The sequence below is a fragment of the Staurois parvus genome, unplaced genomic scaffold, assembly GCF_062004578.1.
Source record: "Staurois parvus isolate SC_StPar_1 unplaced genomic scaffold, SC_StPar_1.0 ptg000244l, whole genome shotgun sequence".
Lineage (NCBI taxonomy): Eukaryota > Metazoa > Chordata > Amphibia > Anura > Ranidae > Staurois > Staurois parvus.
The window spans coordinates 1,776,575-1,800,182 of NW_028318040.1; the positions used below are offsets into that span (position 1 = coordinate 1,776,575).

General features: G+C 37.6%; 1 protein-coding gene across 7 annotated transcripts in view; it reads right to left on the reverse strand.

Annotated features, from left to right (window-relative positions):
- NPNT (nephronectin) overlaps positions 1–23,608 on the reverse strand; it is a 151,189-nt gene that overhangs the window by 33,293 nt on the left and 94,288 nt on the right. For 4 of the 7 annotated variants that reach the window (XM_089680505.1, XM_089680509.1, XM_089680507.1 and 1 more), the window contains 5 exons: positions 15,024–15,116; positions 5,545–5,664; positions 3,190–3,309; positions 972–1,106; positions 384–506 (listed from right to left, as the gene is read on the reverse strand). In XM_089680505.1, the coding sequence (XP_089536631.1) occupies positions 384–506; positions 972–1,106; positions 3,190–3,309; positions 5,545–5,664; positions 15,024–15,116 (591 nt within the window). The remainder of the gene's footprint in view (positions 1–383; positions 507–971; positions 1,107–3,189; positions 3,310–5,544; positions 5,665–15,023; positions 15,117–23,608) is intronic. The other 3 variants (XM_089680510.1, XM_089680506.1, XM_089680508.1) reach the window with 1 other exon arrangement.

The following is a 23,608-nucleotide window of genomic DNA, read 5'->3' on the forward strand; positions in this document are numbered from 1 at the left end:
AAGCCCCCCCCCCCCCCCGAGGCAGAGCACAATAGCACTGTGGGAGGGATGCCCCTTCAACACTGACTGCATTGATAGGGGAATCAAGAAATTTTTTATCCTTCCAACTGCATTGAAAGAAAAGAAAATTGCATAAATTATGGCTTGCCTTGATCAGGTCCCCTCAGGCAGGGCTGCTCAGAAATGTGTAAATCTCAGGACTGGATGGACAGAAAAATAAATGCTTTAAAATTTAAAACTAAAACAGCCCTCACGTATATGTTTTTCATGTGTACATTTAGCTGTTTGCCTGGAGTTCAGCTTTAAGATTTCAACTGGGCTTTAACATTCTAAAGCTAAAATGCATGTTTGTATAAAATATGTTTAGCACACACGACACCTACGTGTACAGTCTGCTCCATTTCCACGATAGCCTTCATTACATTTGCACTTGTACGATCCTGGTGTGTTGTAGCATCTTGCATAATTACTGCACTGATACTGCCCAGTATAGCATTCATCAATATCTGTCAAATTAAAGTGAAACATCATTTAAATAAACACCACATCAAATTTCATCTAAATGACTACATAAATGATAAAAGTTTATACAATGGTAATGCAAGAAAACAAACTACAAGTTGGTAATTTAAACAAAAAAAATAATATAACATTTGCTGATAAAGATCTGAAAGCTTCACAGGCTACCAGCATTTGAGATAAAGTTAGTAAAGTATGACAGACTTCCCGTTTAGTTATCCAATATAGGAATAGTAGGAGCTTGTAAACCTCTTTTAGCCTATAACGGTAGATAACACCAACAGCGAAGTACTATATCATTACAGATAAGGACACATGTAATATGTTATTCTTTTTTGTACAGAGGGTCAGAAGATATTTGACCATGCATGCTCCCTTAACACAATTACATCGATAATGTAAAAAGAATCAAAATTTGCAAAATAGAGTGCGTAATTCTTAATTTTGCTTACCAAAGCACTGGTACTTCCCATGGGCATGGATTAAGTCATATCCAGGATAACACTTGCAGATATAGCTGCCAAACGTATTGACACATTTTCTAAACCGAGGACATACGGCTTTTCCTGTTGCACACTCATCAACATCTAAGAAACAGACATGAATGTTTAGTCTGGAACTGACTGCGTTTACTATGGAATGAAGCATTTTTTCTACGTCATGTTTATTAACCAATTCAATACCGGGCAATTTTACACCTTCCTGCGCAGGCCATTTTTCAGGTTTCAGCGCTCTCACACTTTGAATGACAATTGCGTGGTCATACAACACTGTACCCACACTAAAATTGTATCATTTTCTGCACACAACTAGAGCTTTCTTTTGGTGGTATTTAATCATCGCCAGGGTTTTTATTTTTTGCTAAATTAACAAAAAAAGACCGAACATTTTGAAAAAAAACATGTTTTTCTTTGTTTCTGTTATAAAATTTTGCAATTAAATAATTGTTCTTCATAAATTTAGGCCGAGATGTATTCTACTACATGTCTTTGGTGAAAATAACCCAAATTAGGATGTATTTTTTAGTTTGTAGGAAAGTTATAGAGTTCACAAACTATGGTATAGATCCGAATATTGATCAATCCTGAAGTACTGACAGCCAATCTAATTTCTTGAGGTCCAAGAATGTCAGAATAGTACAGATATCCCCCAAATGACCCCTTTTTGCAGAGTAGTCAGTCCGGCATACTTCATAAGAGGCATGGCGAGTTTTTTGAAGTTGTATTTTTTTTGTCATAATTTTTCAGAAAATGAAAAAATAAAAAAAATTATTTTCACTATTTTGTTTTTACATACTGTCACCAGTGCAGTACAGCATCATCATATAACTGGCATAGCGGTGATCAGGGACACTGACTGGTGACTGTGAAAAAAAAAATATGTTTTTTTTATTTTTTTTTATTATTATAAATTTTTTTCTTTTTTTTAAGATTTTTTTTTCATATTTCACTATGTCCAAAGTAGTACAATGTTACCATAATAACATTGTACTACTTTGGGGAAGTGATCAGTATTTTGTTTTACACAATTTGCTTATAGCAAAGAATTACTTTGCTATAAGCAAGCATTTACCTGAATGACATCGATTCATTCAGGGGTTTTTTTTTTGTGCTTAGCTGTGATTTGGCCACAGCTAATCACATGACATGTGCATGTGATTAGCTGTGACCATTCACAGCTAGACACTAGTATACAATGGATGGCATGAATGAAGCCATCCATTGTATACAACTGTCATATGACCTGCTGTGATTGGTCACAGCAGGTCACATGGTGCCGGCAATGGGGCTGATACTCAGATCTGTCATCGGCCGTGTCCGAGGTACACGGCCCGTGACAGATTGCGCCACTGCGCGGCTCTGCAAGCGCACGAACTGCGCATGTGCGGATGTACGCCAAATGTCGGCCTCCTGGAAAGCTAGTGCATTTTTCCAGACGCCATACGGCTATTGGCCTGGCGTCAAATGGTTAAGATACTGATTCCTTGCAGAATACAAAATGGGGCTTCCCTGTTCCCTTTCAACCATTAAGCAACTCTGTTTCATGCCAGATGGGCTGGTAAGACTGAAAATGTATCTTTAACCTACCAGTTCTATTATTAACAGCAAACATAGTAAATGTGCTTTCCAAGCACATTTTATGCAAGTCAAGATTTGATACAATGCAACATGAAGCAAAGAAAACCATTAAATAAAGATACTCATACACAGAGTTCTGACCAAGTACAGGGATTTAAGCATCACATTTGTTAGCTGGTTAGTGCATGGGCTGGAAAAAATCCAGCATTTTGATCAATTTACTCATGTTAGTACAATTGTATAGAAATGTTTCCTAAATGATCAAGTGACATACCTGGCCAATCCCTGTGGAAGCTGGAAATCACTGTAGTAGGCTTCGCCTCACCTTGTCCAATCAGAGAACGCTTTGCAGTCATTGTAAAACAGCAAAGTGTTCTCTGTATGGTACCTCCTGTGTTCACTAAGCAGCAGGGCATCTGCTAGGCAAATGACCCCGGCTGGACCAATGACCCAGGCTGGACCAATGTGACCAATGACCAAAGCTGGACCAGTGTAACTATGCAAAAGTAGCCTTACCTGAAATTCAGCTTTACATTATGATGTATGCTTTTTTCTTATTTCTATATATTTTATGTATGTGTATAGCACTTACCTACACATGTTCGCCCATCTTGTCCAAGCTGCAATCCTGGAGATGGACATCGACAGCGAACCTCTCCTTTTACTACATCACAACCATACTGGCAATTTGCCATAGTGCAAGTATGTGCATCTGAGGTGAAGAGAGCATGCAAGTTTACTGTTTTTATGTATCTTTACAACATACAGCTCATTCAGTAAATCAAATGTATTTTATTTATCAAATCATATACAGTATCTCACAGAAGAGAGTACACCCCTCACATTTTTGTAAATATTTTATTATATCTATTCATGTGACAACACTGAAGAAATTACACTTTGCTACAATGTAAAGTAGTGAGTGTACAGCTCGTATAACAGTGTAAATTTGCTGTCCCCTCAAAATAAATCAACACACAGCCATTAATGTCTAAACCGCTGGCAACAAAAGTGAGTACACCCGTAAGTGAAAATGTCCAAATTGGGCCCAAAGTGTCAATGTTTTGTGTGGCCACCATTATTTTCCAGCAATGCCTTAACCCTCTTGGGCATGGAGTTCCCCAGAGCTTCACAGGTTGCCACTGGAGTCCTCTTCCACTCCTCCATGATGACATTACGGAGCTGGTGGATGTTATTGCGCTCCTCCACCTTCTGTTTGAGGATGCCCCACAGATACTTAATAGGGTTTAGGTCTGGAAATATGCTTGGTCAGTCCATCACCCTTACCCTTCTTTAGCAAGGCAGTGGTCGTCTTGGAGGTGTGTTTGGGGTCGTTATCATGTTGGAATACTGCCCTGCGGCCCAGTCTCTGAAGGGAGGGGATCATGCTCTGCTTCAGTATGTCACAGTAGATGTTGGCATTCATGGTTCCCTCAATGAACTGTAGCTCCCCAGTGACATCACATTTCCACACCTACTGGCCCGACCACGAGGGTGGTGGTTGCTGTGGATGTAGTGATGGTTGATACATCCCGATTTGGACTTCTGGTGGTCATCAACCACATATAGGGCTTGTACATCACTACTACGGGGATGGCTGTTTAGCAGTAAGACTGTTCCGTGCAGTTACACAAAAGCACTCTGACTTTCAAAGACTTTTAAAGTGCAACAGTGCAGACCTATCATATATATCATTTGGTGGATGGCGATTGCATGAACTGGCAGGATATTACTTCATGGTCTGTAAGGAATTTAACTTAAACACACATGGCTTTCTAGATCCCCTTGTGGGGTAAAGGCTGAAGTGGATGCTTAGCACATATATCTCTTACACACATGGCGATGTACATGCCGCTGTATTGTATTTAAATTTGATGCAACTATGCAACTGCTATACGGAGGTTGATGATCAATGCTAATCTATTGGGACACTTCTCAATGATCTATGCATGAACAATAATACATCGCACATTGAATCTATTAGATCCTCATGAGGTGAAGAGGTAGTTTGTCCCCTTTACATCCAGTTTACTGGTGACACACATACCGATACTGGATAGATGTGTGTGGATTTACATACCATCATATAACGGACACATACATTTGTACCAACGAACAAATTGCTTTTTGCAGTATATTTGGGACTATACACCTCTTACTGTTGACATGGACAGTGGGGATTCCTTTCATTGATCTGTGTGCTTTAGTACATCACAGTCCAACAATTGGACTTGGAATATATTTTTTTGTCTTAATATCCTACTACCAGGTTGTCAATGTCCAATATTCCTTATTTTCTAGTATAGAACTTCCATCCTTGATTTATGGACTCGTCATGCCATCCCTACATTTATTTATTCCAGAGGGCTCTGCAATAAAGTTTGCGGGGATTGTTTTTTTCTCAACAACAGTGTTACTCCTTCAGTAGTTAAGAGCAGTTCACAAGCGTTTTGTGAGTTCCCCATGTTGCAGTGTCTGTTGTTTGTTCATGGCTATCAATTGCAAAGTGTGGAATCAATGCCGTTTATATGCAATTCCAAGATGCATTCAGCAATGAGAGACATGTACATGCTATGCAGCTATGTTCATAATTAAAATATATTCTCTCTGAAGCAGACATCTGTGCCCTGTAATTGAAAGCACCGAGTTCTCACTTACACTGGTTCAGCACCCTTGCTTTCAAACATCGATAGTGCTATGTTATTTGAATGTCATTTTATTAATCTTTTTCATTTCTCTTTAATAATCCTATTCTATTAGCATATATCAAGGTATTTTAAAGTACTTAATATTACCAGAACACAAATTAGAACAGATTTGTTCTATTTAGGAAATTGGAACAAGACAAGTTTAGATCTGTGCAGGCAGTCATTTGTTTCTACGATCAACCAGTATTGATCAAATAATAATGCAATGCAGTAATGCTGGACATAGACAGTAGACATACTTGAACATGATCCATCAGGCATGAGCATGTATCCATTCAGACAATAACACTTGTAGCTTCCATATGTATTCATACAACGGTATTTGCAGGGTCGAGGCTTCAGTCCACATTCATTTAGATCTAAGTAGCACCAGGATGAAAAAAGAAATGAGTATACAAACTTCTATGTGTAATTATTATGATTCATTATGTTTTTGTGAATGTTTAGGACATGAGTTTATAATGAACTTCAGTATGCAGCAATGAGGTTCTAGCTCCTGCAAGAAAACATACAGAAAAATACAGTATATACATTGCATTCATGACCCTTAAAGTAACTGCTAGCATGCACAGATTTCAGGTTTAAACAACCAAATAAATAAACCTTAATTAATGTATATTTCCTAAATTGTAAAAAATACTAACTGATCTTTGTTTTTGAGAACAATCCACAACTTAATCAAAAACAGTAATTTTGAGAATGTAAAGCACAATGAAATTGTAAAATATTTTTGCTAACACAATTTTAACAATATAATAACCATGTAAAAACAAACACAAAACATACATTTTAGGGGTTAGGAGCCAAGTCCTATTGTGCAGAATTCTGAAATAATGAAGTCTTTAGTAGCCCAATCTCCACCACAATTAAATATTTATGAAGCTTTAAAATGGGTAGAGAAGCATCTCATACCAGAAGTCTTGGGTCTGATCACAGGCACAAATTCTTGGGTAATACAGTGAGACGTTAAATAACATTGAGAAGCTATTTAAGTGGGAAAATAAATGTGTGTATGTAGAGAAATAATGGACAAAAGATTATTTCTCATATGTTTGAAACTCAGCTTTCTCAAGGCTGTTTAGTTATCTCCTGCAGAGAGTGAATGTAGTCATAAATAGTAATATTGAGCACGTGTAACCTCTGCAAGGGGGCATGTGCATTGTGAAGGCAGTAGATGGCTCCCACACATAGCAGGGGTAACTTGGAAACCTTGTAAGCATTGCAAAAACAAGCAGTGACCCACCTCATCTTGGACCTGATCTACCTTTGCTCTGCAGCAACTGGAGGTAATCTTGTCCTTACAATTGATGCTGTATTCATCTTGCAGCAACAACCAAAAAAACAGATAGCCACCTTTAAGCATAGACATATAGGGGTTTATTTACTAAAGCTGGAGAGTCCAAAATCAGACTCCCTTCTGCATAGAAACCAATCAGCTTCTAACCTCAGCTTGTTCAATGAAGCTTTGGCAATGAAACCTGGAAGCTGATTGGTTTCTATGCAGAAGGGAGTCTGATTTTGGACTCTCCAGCTTTAGTAAATAAACCCCATAGTCTCATATCCAATTTAAAGGTACACCCCTCTGTCCATTATTAAAGTCTAAAAATCTTCAACTATTGGTTGCTTCATTCAACTATTAATAAACTTCAAATTAAGCAAATCTGTACACTGTAAAGGTTTACTTAAAGTATTACAAAACCCACAACAGTAAAATCAGTCTGTATACGCAGTGAAACATGCTTGTTATACTCACTGTGGAACCTAAGTTTGGTGTGTATTGCTAAAGAGGTTTTTTTTTCTAGGGAGAGTGCATGTGATCAGCACAGAGCCAATCAGCACTGTCCAGAGGTCAGGGGTTCTGCATCCTCTTACAGCAGAAAAAAACCCCTCCTACAAGCTTTAACCAGTGCTCAGCTGGACACTGATAGAAGTCCCAAGACTGCTCTAACTGCTGATGAGAAGAGGTATTTAGCAGTTTATATTTACTAAAATAATTGCTTTTTCATGTAGAGTGAACTGTGGGAGACTAGATAGAGTGAATGCAGGGTCTTGGGTTTAGTAGCACTTTAACCTTCAGGCTATGTAGAAAATACCCTAAGGCACCTGTTCTTATATTTCCCATGTTCTGATTCTGCCCTGATCTGCTCCCTAGGCCTAAGAATTGAACTGTACTTCAGGGTATAAGACTTAAAGCTGGCCATAGATGGATCAAACCTTGACTGGTTCAGCAGGGACTGGCTAAGATTCACTCCATCTATGGAAAAGCTAGTTGTACTGAAGTCGATCCATCAACTGACTTCAGTGCAACCAGCCCATCGCTTTTTTTGCATGTGATCACTGCTGGAAGCTATAGTTGCAGGCAGTGATCATTGTGTTCTCTGGCAGGGAATGCTCCTCACCGACACAATACAATAGCCCTGTGGGAGGGATTCCTCCATCAGCACTGATTGATGGGGAAATAAAGCAATTTTCTTTCCTGCAACCAAATGCATCATCTATGTCTTGCTTAAAGTGTTTCTAAATCCAGAACCCTGCATTCACTATATCTGGTCTCCCACAGTACACAGAATAATGGAAATGTAAGTATTTTAGTAAATATAAACTGCTAAAGACCTTTTCTCATCAGCAGCATATAGCAGTTCTTTGACTTCTATCAATGTCCAGCTGAGCACTGGTTAAAGCTTGTAGGAGGAGTTATCATTCTTCTCTGACTGTCCTATGACACTACATAACCCCTGACCCTCTGGACAGCACTGATTGGTCCTGTGCTGATCACATGCACCCTCCCAAAGACAAAAAGAACCTCTCTAGCAACACACACTACACTGAGCATTTGCAAAGTGCCTCCTAGGGCTCTGTACTATCAGCAGATGGATTGAGGACAGTAAAAGAAGGGGAGGATCAGAGAAGTCAAGATCAAGCAGCCTTTTTACACAATGCGGAGGATTAACCCTTTAGGTTCCATAGTGAGTTTAACAAGCAGGATTTACTGCATATACAGACTGATTTTACTGCTATGGGTTTAGTAACACTTTAAGTGACTAGAAATAAGAAGCAAATACTGGAAAATATGCCAAATCTCCCTACTATCCGTTTTGTAGTAGTTCACTATAGAGCCGAGTAGCAATGGGCCTACCTCAACAGTCACTTAATGGGTCCAAAGCAATCTCAAATTTAAAGCTAAAATCTGGGGAAATATAAAAGTTCTTCTTCGAAGTGGAAAAAAAAAAAAGGAATGGTGCAGGAAAATCAAGGCAAGCATCAAGCGGCTAAAAAAAAAAATCTATAGTCCTCAAAAGAAAAAGAGTCCATAATATAAACAGTCCATAAAGTTCACAGATCGGAGAAACACCACGCTAGAGGCAGCTCCCCATAGAGTGAAGCAAATCTCTATAGGAATATCCCCATCTGTTCCCTTTTCTTCCTTGAAGTGGGGATGTACTCACACTGCAAAGGTTAACCGCTCATTTTTGTCTAGGGGACAGAAAAGCACTTTTGCTTACCCAATCCTCCACTGTCCCCCAGAGAACACTCCAGCAGTGGACTGTTTCCCAGCATCCTCACATCCAATGCAGGGCTATGTGCCTTGCATCAGTCTTGATGACGTCAGAGGACATTAGACCACTGGAACGGAGAGATGAGGTTGCCAGGAGTAGTTTAGCAACATGTCCTCTAGACAGAAACACGCATTAAATCCTTGCAGTGCAAGCACAGCTAAACTACATGGGAGCAGTGTTAATTCTGTTGACTAAAATTAGACTAAAACAATTCAAATGACTAAAAACTAAAATGACATTTTAGTCAAAGGACTATGACTAAAACTAAATGAAATTTGACATCACAATTAACACTGGTTATATCACAATGGCTAAATCTGTGTCTGTAGTGCATGTTCACACCTAAATACCATAAATAATACCATGTTATAAGATTTTTACTCCAAGAGTATATAATGAGTTTGGAAAATCTAGATAAATGCTTAAATAATACATTACAATTTAACTAAATCCATTAGGTTTTAGTCAATTAAAATGATTTTAATCGACTAAAATGTACTGGAGATTTCAGTCGACTAAAATGTAAGAGATTTCAGTCAACTAAAATACGACTAAAACTAAAAATTCAGATGACTAAAATACAACTAAAACTAAAATGGCATTTTAGTCAAAAGATTATGACTAAAGCTAAATCGAAATTTGACGTCAAACTTAACACTGTAAGGCTGCTTTACTTTTATTGGAGTTCAGCTTTAAGGCTGCTGGGGCTTATGGGAAGGATTCTCTGTGACATTAGAAACTTAACTATACAGTATTATACTTCATTATTAGGACAGTGCTGTAACACAGGGAGATTATAATACTTCTTTCTGATGACGAAGTAGGGATTTTCACCACTTAAACACCAGCAGCATTAAAGCAGGAACCATGACTTTTTGTTTTGGTATGGGGCAACTGCAAAAGTGAACTGGTAAGCCGTCTCTACATATGACACTTCCTTCTACCACATAAATGAAACTTACAAAAGCACAAGGAGAAAATGCAAACTCCATGCAGATAGTGTCCTGGTCAGCATATTATTCTGCGTGCCTACTACATAGCCTGTGAGTTAGTCAATTAAAAAAAAAAAATCTGGGTGTGACAATATTCAGTCTAATGTAAACAAATATGATCACATTTTAATATTTATAAAAAATATGAGTTTCCAAAGTAATTATGTATATTTTGCCACTCACGTGATTACACTGATATATAAAGGTAACTGTAGGAAAAACACTTGCAGTTAACTCAAACTACCTTAGCGGCCCATAAAAAGTTCACACCCACCAGCTTTACAAATCAGAGTAAGAATTATAAAACTTGTTTGACTAAAGCTGTAAATATGGTTAAAATTCAAATAAAATTACAAATGAAAGAAAATTATGGCCACAAACTATTGTCATAAAGGGAGCTGGAAATTATTTGTGCATTTATTATGTATATTTTCTTATGTATTTATTATGAGGACTAAAACAAATAGCATTTTTTTACATATGGAAAAATGTGACATATTGCATATTTTTGATATTTTGTATTTTCTTCTGAGGCAGAAGATACAGCTTTAGGGTCATTTTCAGGTTTTAAGCTTTCAGTTCGCTTCTTTGAAGTTAAACGATTCCCGTTTACCAACCACATTAGCACAAGCTGAAATATGCACACAAAACAGGATGATTCATCAACAGTGACGTTCCTTATATGGCTGCTCAGTCCAACATATCAATCAAAAAAAGCCAGATGAAGGCTGCTTCTACTGTGACATCTCTGTAGATAACCCATGGCTCTCTGGAAAACCTTTGTATCTTAATGCAGACCCATGGCTTCCCATTAAAAAATTATTATACGTGCAACTGTACATATTATCCTAATACCCGTGTAAAGTCCCACAAATATCTGTTGCTCCTTCTAGAGAAGTCTACCTAATGCAGCTTACTGTGTGTCAATGATGCTGAATCACTTCTAAGTTCAGAGCAGAGTTGCCACTTTCATGTAGGCTGTACCTGCTTGCACTACAGTTGGATGAAAAAATGCTGCAGCATTGTTACTGCTTGTTACTTATTGTTATTGCTCATTGTTACTGCCTGTAGCTTGTCAAAAAAGCATCTACAGAATGATGATCATAGGCAACAAATTCCTTTTTGGCTCTATCTAGTGGTCATAATGAGGTATTTTCCCGATTCGTGTCATTCTTATGAATGAATACCATCCGACCTATAGAAAAAAAAAAGGTCTAGTAATATTTGATGTCACACATATTGAATGCACGTACTGTTTTTTCAGGAAGAATAGCTCTGCTAATTTTTTATAAATACATCCCTAATATTTGGGTTTTTGTTGCATTTGTAAGCTGCTCAGGATCCCATTAAAATAACAGCGATTGTGAACTCAAGAACACATTAATATCAAAATAGGCATTTTGCTGGTTGGAAACTGCTTAGCCAATTTCAAACAATTGTGTGTTTATGTAGTGGGAATTTAACATCACTTCCAACATAGCTGCTATTAAAATGATAATAACTGTTTGTTGTTTCTTATATTAATGTAATTTATTCTTACTTGACCTATGTGATAATGAAAACTGTTTAAAAAATTAATAGTACATGCAATTTTTCCATAATAGTCTAAAACAGGAAGAGGATACAAAAGTATATTCCAGTGAACTTCTCTGACCCTGCTAAGGGTTGCCTTTTTGATTTCCCAAGAGCATGTCTTTATAAGCCAGGTAGCAGAAATCCTGACATTTGACAAACTGACTAGTTCAATAACACAAAGATCCACCCAGAACTAATGATGAGGAAATGTCAGTTATGTTGAAATATTTTGCATTTTCCATTTGGACAGATTAACATGCTGTTCATGAGGCACAAAGAAATCAGTGCTAAGAAATGTATTGCTTACAAAATTCAAAGTGCAGCCTCGTTGTCTGAGCAGGGTGCTTTAAGTGAAGGTAGATAAAAGCACAGGCACATACAATAAGAACATTGTTCATAATGAGGAGCAGCAGAAGAGAATATGAAGGGACAATGGCTAAGTATCCTACATTTTCTAGGAGAATTATAGGTTTGACCTTGCATGCAATGTACAGCCTGCATTCAAATATTCTTAATTAAAGTGAACTTCTTTTTAGCTTGCTATATATTGCTGGGAATATTTCCAGAACTGGACATGGTACTTTAGTTAAGTCACAAGCCTTTTTTTAAACTGAGCATGTGAATGAAAAATGCAGAAGCTATATTCAGCTATGACCCCTATGCTGGAGTCCCTGCACTGGCTACCCGTCAGTTTCGCATAGACTTTAAGATCCTCTTACTCACCAGTTATGACCCCTAAGGCTCTTCATGGCTTGGCACCCTGTTATCTGTCTGAAATTTTATCAACTTACTCCCTCCTCACAACCTCAAATTCTGGTCTTCTGTGTGTCCCCTCCTACTCACCTACACTTGATGGGAGCCTTCTCCTGTTATGCTCCAAAACTCTGGAAATCACTTCCAGAGACCATCAGAGAGTCATCTTTTCTAAACTCGTTCAAATACATTCTAAACACTTATTTCTTTAGATAAGCTTTTGCATAATTGTCCCTTTTTTCCTTTGTTTTATCCTTTGTATTTCTTGTGTTTTCTTTGTAAAGCACTTTGAGAAGCTACTTTTAAAGCTCAGTTCACACTACTGCGGGCAGAAGCCGCTGTGGGACCCACACTTCATCCTGCAGCTGCAACCACCCGCACACAAAAGTGGGACCTGTAGGCAGGTGCCATTAATCTTAATGGCAGGCTGCCCGCACTGGAAATCGCACCCACACTGGAAAAGTGCAGAGACCTTCTTCCTGTGTTTTACGAGGCACGGTAGCCCATTCAAACAAATGAGCTGCCATGCCGCATCCCGCATCACGACACCAGTGTAAACGGAGGGAAAAGGAACTATATAAAATAAAGTATATGATTATATATTTTTTTTTTTATTAAATACAGGCAGAAGAAGTTATTTGCATATCTCAACCTTTCTTGCACATGTGCAAGGTCACATTTGGTTCTGCCTCTCCTCCCCCTCTTTTGGTTGATATCACCCACCTAATAGGGGGGTTTGGAGGTAGGAATAGTTGGGCCAAGCTCAATTTTTATAGGAAAAGTCAAGCTTTACATGTATGAATTTACCTGTTTATATTTCTGGATCTATGAACTTTTTTGGCATATAGTTTCTGACAGAAGATGACCTCTTCTTATACAGTTTTTATAATATGCTCATTTTTTATTGATCAGGTTTGTGCCATAAATAGGCTAATGACCATCCAGTCACTTTTTTTTTAAAGAAAGAATAAAGAGTATTTTCTATAAATTAGCATTTATGAATAAATCAAAAAATGTTTCAGCACTACACAGGTATTCAATGTTTCAAATCGATCAAGATGGGATCACAGGGTGTGATATTCGTCAAAGGAAACTGATTTCCTGTGCAGTGTATACATAGGATTAATATTGTCAAACACTAGTTTAGCTTCTTAAGCCATTTTCTATAATGCATAATTTCCTATTGCATAGTGTTGGTAGTGTTGAAGAAAAGAGCAGTTGTCAGTTTTCTTTAATAGCGAAAATATCTCTTCATTTTTAATAGATTAATCTTGAATGAGCTTCAGAAAATTTACAAACTTGTTCATGAATTTTATTAAAACCTATTACCATATACACTATATGGCCATTACATCTACCTATATGGTCAGAAGTATACGAACACTACTCCAAATTACTGAGTATCAATGTTTCTAGCAAGGGAAACTGTTAAAGCCTAAGTGCAGTGGAAATCACAAGCCAAAAACTCAGTACAAGGGACATAACTCATAGCCCGTAGGATGCAACCTATGTGCCAATTTATTTTCTGTTAATGAAAATCTCCCTCCATCCTGCCCCCACTATCTTAATTTTCCGTTGCATCAGGGGTCTGACTATGCCTGCCCTTTCTGCCCCACTGCTTCATTTATAGCAGCCAAACTACAGCTTCTATGAATGGAACACTCATAGATGGTGTTCCATTCATAGAAGTTCTAGTACGGCTTCTAGCAGCTAGGTGGAAAAAGTAGCCATAGTCTCTTGAGGAGAGCTTGTGACAGCCCCTTAATTGTATTAACCCCCACTGCACTGGAAAATTACGGCAGAGGGTGGGCAGTATGAATGAGGTTTTCTACTAACAAAAGAAAAATCAGCACATGGGACACATTTTACTGACTGTAGGTTATGTCCCTTGTGCTGATTTTTCTGTTTATGATTTTTTTTGGCTGCACTTAATGCCATAACAATATGGAAAACTATGTACTTCAATCCTTGTGGCAACAGTCCGGGGAATCGGATTTCTTTTTTTTCAGCATGACTGTGCCCCTGGTCACAAAGCCAGGTTCAAAAAGACATGATTTAATGAGTTTGTGGTGAAGGAACTTGAGTAGTCTGCAGAGAAACTGCCTTAGACCCTACTGAAGACCTTTAGGATGAATTGGAATGCTAATTGTGGGCCGGGTTTTCTCATCCAACACCAATACCTGGTCTCATAGATGCTCTTCAGGTTTAATTGGAAGCTCACTTTATAATATTGTGGAAAAATCTACCTTGAAGAGTTAAAGGGTGGACCAACTCCAATGGTTTTTGGAATGGACAAGCTTATATAGGTATCATGTGGCCATATAGTAAATATAGATATAAAGAACATTAAGTCTTAATTATGACTTCTAGAATATTATTCTAAACTTAGTATATATGCCAAGTATGAGCAGGCAACTTTGCTAAGTTGATTGATTGATCTTATCTGCTGTTAGCTTTCACTACCAGTCTATCTGCTGCAGTAAGTAAAAATTGCAAAGGACGTATGTCTTATGTCTAGATACCGAACATATTAAACACTAAAAAAAACACTTTTTTAATTTCCTCATTTCTATACAACAAAGTTGTCCCAGAAAATGTGAAAAAGAAAGTGTGCTCATAAAGAAAGAAAGCAAAGTAAAAATATGACATTCTTAGAAAAAGAAAGTTCCTGCCATTGCATTTTAATTTGCATGCCTTAGGCTTTAGGAGCATGGTTTTCATATCAAAGCCAATAGATCACCCCTTTTAGGGAGAAGCACAGTGTGGAAAAGGCTTTTCAGTCTTCTACAGCCATGCGCTGACAAGAAGAGCACTGGCGTAGGAGAAAGGAGACAATCTCACCCTCAGGAGGATACCCTGTCACAGGAACATCCACAGGGTAGAAAACAGGCACATCATGGTACCAGTCAGGCTGGATGGTCAGTAGACGTTCATCTTCATGTACAAGAAGAAGACATAGTCAGTCGTTATTACATACAGACTTTAGAGTGTGCAGAGAATACCAATACACTACACCCATTGGATATTGTTATGAGAATTGGCACAGAGAACAAAGATGGTACTGTCCATAGGGTTATTTGATAACTACTATCAGGTTACTTTCACCAGGCTTCCTGGTAGAGACACACATTAAATATCAAAGTTATACACCAAAAGAGTTTACTCAACAAATGAAAAACAAGCTCATGTGACGCAGCTGAGCATGAATCTTTAATAATGTTTTCTTTATTAAAGACAACATGAATGTGATTCAGACAACAAGAGAGAACTGACAGAGGTTCTAACCACTCACCACTCTATCCAAAAATAGAAGTATTTTGACTATAGATACACCTATATGCAAAGCCAAATATTTCTTTTTAGTGTTGGATAGAGAGGGGCAAAGGAAAAACCCTTGCCAGCTGATTTGTTGTTGTCTGTGTTTGTTGGTAGATTTCATTTCACTACCTGTCCATGACAGGAAGAAAGAGAACTTTGGCCTAATTTTCACCTAACCACTAACACTAATAAATTCAAATCCATACTTACCTTCTCATCAATTAAATTATAAGGTCACCCCACACTGGGACTAGTGGCCAAACCACCCAGTCCTTGCACCAAAAAAATGTAACACCATCATTCCAAAGTATAATCTAAATCAAGAAAGGCAACCAACTAAATTAGCCTATTTTTCATTTACCTTATGGTATTTTACCTTTACCAGTAGATAAACAAAAAATTTCAGTATCTATACCGCCATTTGTAGACGCTATAACTTTCACGAAAACCAATTAAATTACATGTATTGGGATTTTTTTTTAGCAAAGACATGTAGCAGAATACATTTTGGCCTAAATAATTGACGAAATTTGATTTTTAAAATTTTTTTACTGGACATGTTTAATAGCAAAAAAGTCAAAAATATTGTTTCTTTTCTCAAAATTATTCATTTTTTTGTTTATAGTGCAAAAAATTAAAAATGCAGAACCGCCAAAAGAAAGCTCCATTTGTGGGAAAAAAGGACAAAAATTTAATTTGGCTGCAGTGTTGCATGACGACCGTGCAATTGTCAGTTAAAATAACGCAGCGCCATATCGGGAAAAAATGTCTGGTCAGGAAGGGGGGTAAATCCTATGGAGGGCAAGTGGTTAACTTAAAAAGTAAAGTGCAGGCACCTTTTTTATTTAACCTGCCAATATCTGCATTTTACTGAAAAAGTAAGCAGCATCCTCTCTTGTCTAAAGCTGTCCATAAACTAGTAGATTTTTGAAGGAATGTTCTTTTGAACATTTATGTGAAACATTTTCATTATATTCAATGACCTGACGAATGTCATTCAAAAGTATTTAAAAAATGTTATAACATTCAAATTCAGAATTAATGTAATTTCCAAAGCAAACCACATTGACTGTTAGAAATGTGTTTATTCAAACATCTTGCTCCTGATATTTTCAGCACTGCTAGTGACTAGAGAATCAAACATTCTTACAATAAAAAGTTACAAATGAAATTCTACTTGTGTATGGTCAGCCTAAAACCCCCCGTCATTCAACTGTCAAAGATTAAAAAAGCTTTTGTGGCCATTAGAGGTTCTCATATTTGATATAGAAAAATACAAAGACAGGACAATCTAGTGATTCAAATTGATGTGGGCTGTGTGATGTATACATTGCTTGCTGTATATATCTTTCACTTCTGGATTCACTGGATTACAGTTGCTCCTTCTATGCATGTATCAGCAATATTTGTTCATATGCTTTGGTGAACATGGCTGGTTCATGTCAACTATTTCATTTGGCACAACATCCAAAACACTGACCGTCATTACAGTGAAAATGTCCTTTCAACACTGGTGACAAAATAGTTTGTCGTCCAAGCTAAGTAAAGTTTATTTGCCTATTGCACAGTATTAAGGGCCTAAAAACCTATTAGATCTTCGTACTGACCACTTAACCACTTCATGTCAGACAGATAAAACTTTATTTTGGTGGTATTTATTCACCACTGGGATTTTTATTTTTTTTGCTATATAAATGAAAAAGTCCAAAAATTTTGAAAAAAAGTGTTTCTTATAACATTTTGCAAATAAATAATCTTTCTTCATAAATCTTGGCCAAAATTTGTTCAGTTATCTTTTTAGTAAAAAAAAATAACCCAAAATAGTTTATAACCAAAAATTATAAATTTTTTAAAAAAAATGTTTTTACATTTTTATTTAATTTTTTTATATTATTTATTTATTTTAACATACTGCCACCCTAGCAGTACAGTGTCACCATAGTGACACTCTACTACTTGTGGGGGGTGATGAAGGTTTTTTTTTCTCTACATTGATTGCTTTTACGCCCATAAAGGCTGTAAAACAATAATTTCTCCTTCTCTCTGGCTGCAGCCATTGAGAAATACTGTGAGAGCTGTGATTGGTCATAGCTTGTCACATGGTACAAGGCTGTTGTGAATAGCCTTGTACCATGTGATCTCTGTGATCATTCACAGATTTCACACGTAGTAAGCAATGATGTCAGAAGTGACATCTTGCTTACACCTATTCATGTGATCACTGATTGGCCAATCAGTGATCACATGATCGGGACCTTACACAGAGGTCCCGTACAGCGATCGGTGTTCAGTTCGCGGTGCCGTGCACTCCCAGGGAGCGCACAGAATCCAAAATGGCAGGAGCCATTTATGAACGGCAACCTGCCCCTGCACTGCCACTGTCCGACCGTTTATATATAGCGGCCGGACAGAAAGTGGTTAAAAAAATTTCAAACAAAAGCATTCATTATCACACCTATAATTGTGTGTAGAGAATTGGAAAGTATTACCAGTTATGGGAACCACATAATCATACCACTCTGTGATTAAAAATACTTTGAAATTTACTGTCGAGACTTAGTTTATGCAAGCATAGATTGTTTTGGATAGGGTGGGTAAGCATTTGACCCCCTGTCAGGTTTTCATTGCCGTGTCCCTGCTGGGGGGATTCACCCTCTATATTGGTCTTGGAGACCTTTATCACTGAGACACAAAGTGAAGGGAAATTAAAAATCTTTGGAGTTGTCACCAAAGCAATCCTCTAATTGGCACACCGTCCCCATGACAGTTCTTCAATATGGGGATTCTGTTCACTATAAAGTAGGGCTAGACAAATCCCCATTGTCAAGTTGTTTTCATATACTGGAGCTGTATTAAGCTGTATTTTACCTGAATAAAAGAAATGTTATAAATTAGTGAAGGTATAATCTTTGGGTAGCTCAAAAGTCCACTGAATATAACATTTTAGAGTTCTATACATTGAAGGGATGTCGTACCCCCAATATATCTGTAGAATCCCTCCAATAGTGATCACTATAATGCCCATTGTCAAGCAGGTATTTGATAATTTTATGTGCACTTTCTTTTTACTGCAGTTCTACCAGATGCCACTAGATTGCACTTAGTGCATGTCTTCAATCATCACAACAGTTTGTTTCTCGCTGTGTTTTTATTGTGTATAAGAGAGGGAGAGAACATATAGGTCAGGACTGCGAGACAGAGAGCATGTGGGTCAATACTGTGAGAATGAGAGAGCATCTGATCCTACCTGTATTAATTTGTACTGTAATTGTACTGTCTGCCCTTATGTTGTAAATCCCAGCATAAACTGTTGATGCTATATAAATCCTGTATTATAATAATAATAATAATAATGTGGGTCAGCACTGTGGGAGAGAGTGAGCGTATGGGTCAGTACAGGGAGAATGAGAAATAATATGGGCCAGTATTTTGTGTACATGTGAGTATGCATCAGTAGTGTCTGGGTCTGTTTTAATATATATATATATATATATATACACACACACACACACACACACACACACACACACACACACACACACACACACATATATATATACATACACAGTGGGGATTGAAAGTTTGGGCACCCCAGCTAAAAATTTGTATCAATGTGCATAAAGAAGCCAAGGAAAGATGGAAAAATCTCCAAAAGGCATCAAATTACAGATTAGACATTCTTAGAATATGTCAACAAAAGTTAGATTTTATTTCCATCATTTACACTTTCAAAATAACAGAAAACAAAAAAATGGCGTCTGCAAAAGTTTGGGCACCCTGCAGAGTTAATATCTTGTACTGCCCCCTTTGGCAAGTATCACAGCTTGTAAATGCTTTTTGTAGCCAGCCAAGAGTCTTTCAATTCTTGTTTGAGGTATCTTTGCCCATTCTTCGTTACAAAAGTCTTCCAGTTCTTTGAGATTTCTGGGCTGTCTGTCACGCACTGCTCTTTTAAGGTCTATCCATAGATTTTCAATTATGTTGAGGTCAGGTGATTGTGAAGGCCATGGCAAAACCTTCAGTTTACGCCTCTTGATGTAATCCCCCATGGATTTTGAGGTGTGTTTAGGATCATTATCCATTTGTAGAAGCCATCTTCTCTTTAACTTCAGCTTTTTCACAGATGGCATCAAGTTACCATCCAAAATTTGCTGAATTTTTATTGAATCCATTTTTCCTTCTACTTGTGAGATGTTCCCTGTGCCACTGGCTGCAACACAACCCCAAAGCATGATTGATCCATCCCCATGCTTAACAGTTGGACAGAGGTTCTTTTCATTAAATTCTGTGTCCCTTCTTCTCCAAACGTACCTTTGCTCATTCCGGCCAAACCTCATCGGTCCACAGAACTTGTTTCCAAAATGCATCAGGCTTGTCTATATGTTCATTTGCAAAGTTCAAACGATGATTTTTGTGGTGAGGACGTAGAAGAGGTTTTCTTCTGATGACTCTTCCATGAAGACCATATTTGTACAAGTATCTCTTTATAGTGGAATAGTGTACCACAACTCCAGTGTCTGCCAGATCTTTCTGGAGGGATCGTGCAGTCAAACGTGGGTTTTGAATTGTTTTTCTCACAATCCTGCGAGCTGTTCTGTCTGATATTTTTCTTGGTCTTCCAGATCTTGCTTTAACTTCCACTGTTTCTGATGACTGCCATTTCTTAATTACATTCCGAACAGAGGATATTGACATCTGAAAACGCTTTGCTATCTTCTTATAGCCTTCTCCAGCTTTGTGAGCGTCAACTATTTTCAGTTTTCTAGACAACTGCTTAGAAGAACCCATGGTGCTGATTGTTGGGGCAAGGTCAGATGAGTCTGGGCATTTAAAACCTTTGCGATTGACATCACCTGGTCTTCCCAGAGGATGATTGAGAACAATCCATGACACTGGCAGGTCTCAGCTTGGCAAAGGGGTCAGTGCATGCTATAAATTCTGCAGGGTGCCCAAACTTTTGCAGACGCCATTTTTTTGTTTTCTGTTATTTTGAAAGTGTAAATGATGGAAATAAAATCTAACTTTTGTTGACATATTCTAAGAATGTCTAATCTGTAATTTGATGCCTTTTGGAGATTTTTCCATCTTTCCTTGGCTTCTTTATGCACATTAATACAAATTTTTAGCTGGGGTGCCCAAACTTTCGATCCCCACTGTATATATATATATATATATATATATATATATATTTATTTTTACACACATCCACACTTTGCTTTGTGTTTGTAAATTTGTATAAATATGTCAGTAAAAGAAGTTTGGGAAATATCAATTGCCATGGCAACTGGTTGTATTTGCTGGCTCCTAAATCTTTGCAAAATGTGTCTAGGGTTGCTTTAGAGAGATTTCCTCTCATATCCTGTTGAGGATTGGATGAATGAAGGGAAATCTCCCCTGGGGACACGGAAAGCAAAAAAAAAAAAAAAGCTTTGCATTACATACAAAATGCAAATCTTTTAACTACAACCTAACTCTTAATAACAATATTCATATATGCGGAACAGTAAATCCATAATCAAACCTCATTTTAACCAAAGGATAAAAGATATACTGGTCACGCTTTTTGCTTCTTGTTCTATAATCTGGGAAACAGCTGCTAAATATAGAGTCTTGTCCACTCACTGTACTTAATAAGAGGAAGATATCACTGATGCTGTGTTTCATCAATTAAATGTTGAGTATGGGAATGAAATGGGGATGCAGTTTTATCTTGGCGATATGCCCTGGGTGGACATAAACCAAGTTGTTTACTGGTTTATGGAAAAAAAAAAAGGCTTCTACAAATGTAGCACTTGAATGTGAATTCACTTGATGTGAATATAATGCCAGTAGGTATCCCAGCAAAAAAAAAAAAAAAACAACTAGCATATGAATTACAATCCAAATAAAGGGCAACAGTCCCTTTACATCACAGCTGCTCTGGAAGAATGTAAGTGGTATACTGAAATAAAACAACAGCACAGAAACTATACGTCTTGGATTGTAATATTGCTTTAGAAAAAAAACATAAAACAAAAAACACCACACACAGAAAATGTACCAAACACAACATCTGTTCTCTTATATTTGAGAATTTACTTCCTATCTTGCCAAGAGCATAATTTTCAATTTATCAACTCATCAACAAAAGATCATTGAAAACATTTGCAAAATACAAGAAATGTATTACAAACTGGATGGCTACCAACGGAGAAGGCTGATATAGAAACAACAGCATAATTTTCTGACTGGTTCCTCCATGCTACATAAATAGCATATTACTACTGGTATTAAACAAGCATGCCATTTAGTATGCTTAATTATTTTACTCATTGTTGGTAACTGTTTCATTTGGCAAATGATTTGTAATTTTGTTCAGCCTATCTTATGATTTATGAGGGGCGACTGAAAGGTTCTCAGCCTACCCATGAAGTATTGGTCTTAGCCCAATTTTACTTTTGCTACTCATAGTACATTTCTTTGCAAGGTTCTATACCAAATTTCTCACAAATAGCTTTTTCTTTATTTCAGTTATTGAAGACTGAAGCGCAGAAGGTCATCATTGTCTGAAAGATGTATAAAGTGAGCAAACGAGCTGTTATCCAATACCTGCTGAAAAAGGGAAGGAGTGGACAGGACATCCACAAGGACATGATGGAAACATTAGGGGAGGATTCCCTTCCTATTCCACCATTAAAAAGTGGGTGGCAGAATTCAAGAGGGGGAACCCCTCTGTCCAAGATGCCCCTCGCAGTGGAAGGCCAGCAACTGCCTGTATGGAGGAAAACATCACAGCAATCCAGGATCTCGTATTGGCAGAAAGGCATGTGACAGAATGTTTCATCGCAGAGAAAGTGGGCATATCCCAGGAACGCGTTGGACTCATTTTAACAGTAGTGCTGAACATGCACAAGGTGTCAAGTCGGTGGGTCCCAAGAATGTTGACTGTTGAAAACAAACGCGACAGACAGCAGGTATTGGATAACAGCAGGTATTGGATAACAGCACGTTTGCTCACTTTCTCCATCTTTCAGACAATGATGACCTTCTGTGCTTCAGTCTTCAATAACTGAAACAAAGAAAAAACTATATGTGAAAAATTTGGTATGGAACCTTGCAAAGATATGTACTATGAGTAGCAAAAATAATATTGGGTGAGACAAATGCTTCATAGGTAGGCCAAGAACTTTTTAGTTGCCCCTCATACAAGCACAGCCAAGCAGGTGACCTTATTTTTTGGTTTCCGGCTTCCCATGTCTACTCACCACCTCTGGTCTACTCCCTGGACAATAAATCAGTTTTATCTTATAGATGATTAATTTTCTTATAAGTAGGCATGTGGCACAGAAAGCTGAATGAGTACATATTGGAGTATTCCTGGTTATACAATGCAGCAGATGTACAAAGAATTTATTCATTATAGGTTGAAAATTAATCTCTGCAGTACATTGTTTTCCAGCAACACATATATGAATGCTCTTAGCTGCTACACTCACACTCAGTGGCCCCTTAAAGTGGTTGTAAACCTCAGACATGAAATATGAACAAAGCATATCCTTCTTTAGATTGTATTTGTCTCAATTCATAGCACTAAGTGACCTGTCTGTTGCTTCGTTTCTCTGCTATCAGCATGAATCACTTCTAACAAGTTTTCCTGCCACCAAGAGATACAAAGGTGACAGGGGAGTGATCTCCAGCAGATTGACATCTTCAGCTCTGCACCTATGTGCTGTGTGAAGAGGGGTGTGTCTCTTCCCTCCAATCAGCTCTCAGACCTCTCCTCACTGAGCTCTGAAGAGGGTAGTTTCAGCTCTCCACCCGTTTTTTTCTGAACTCTCAGACAAGCTTGTAAATTCAGCTCTTTGACCAGATGTAGAGAAGAGGAGACTGCATATAGAAAGGTACTGTACAACGTATGTAGGAGAATTTGTTTCATCTGTCTATAACCTGAGGCCAATCACTTTGCTGGGTATATGTAAGGATTTAAAACCACTTTAATCAAGTTTATGCAAATATTCAAACAGTGAATCATATTTGCTACTTAAGCCAGAAGGCATGAATACAATTCAGTGGTACAATGGTGAGAGGGATGTTTTCTTGGACTATGATAAGCCTTGTCGTATCAAATG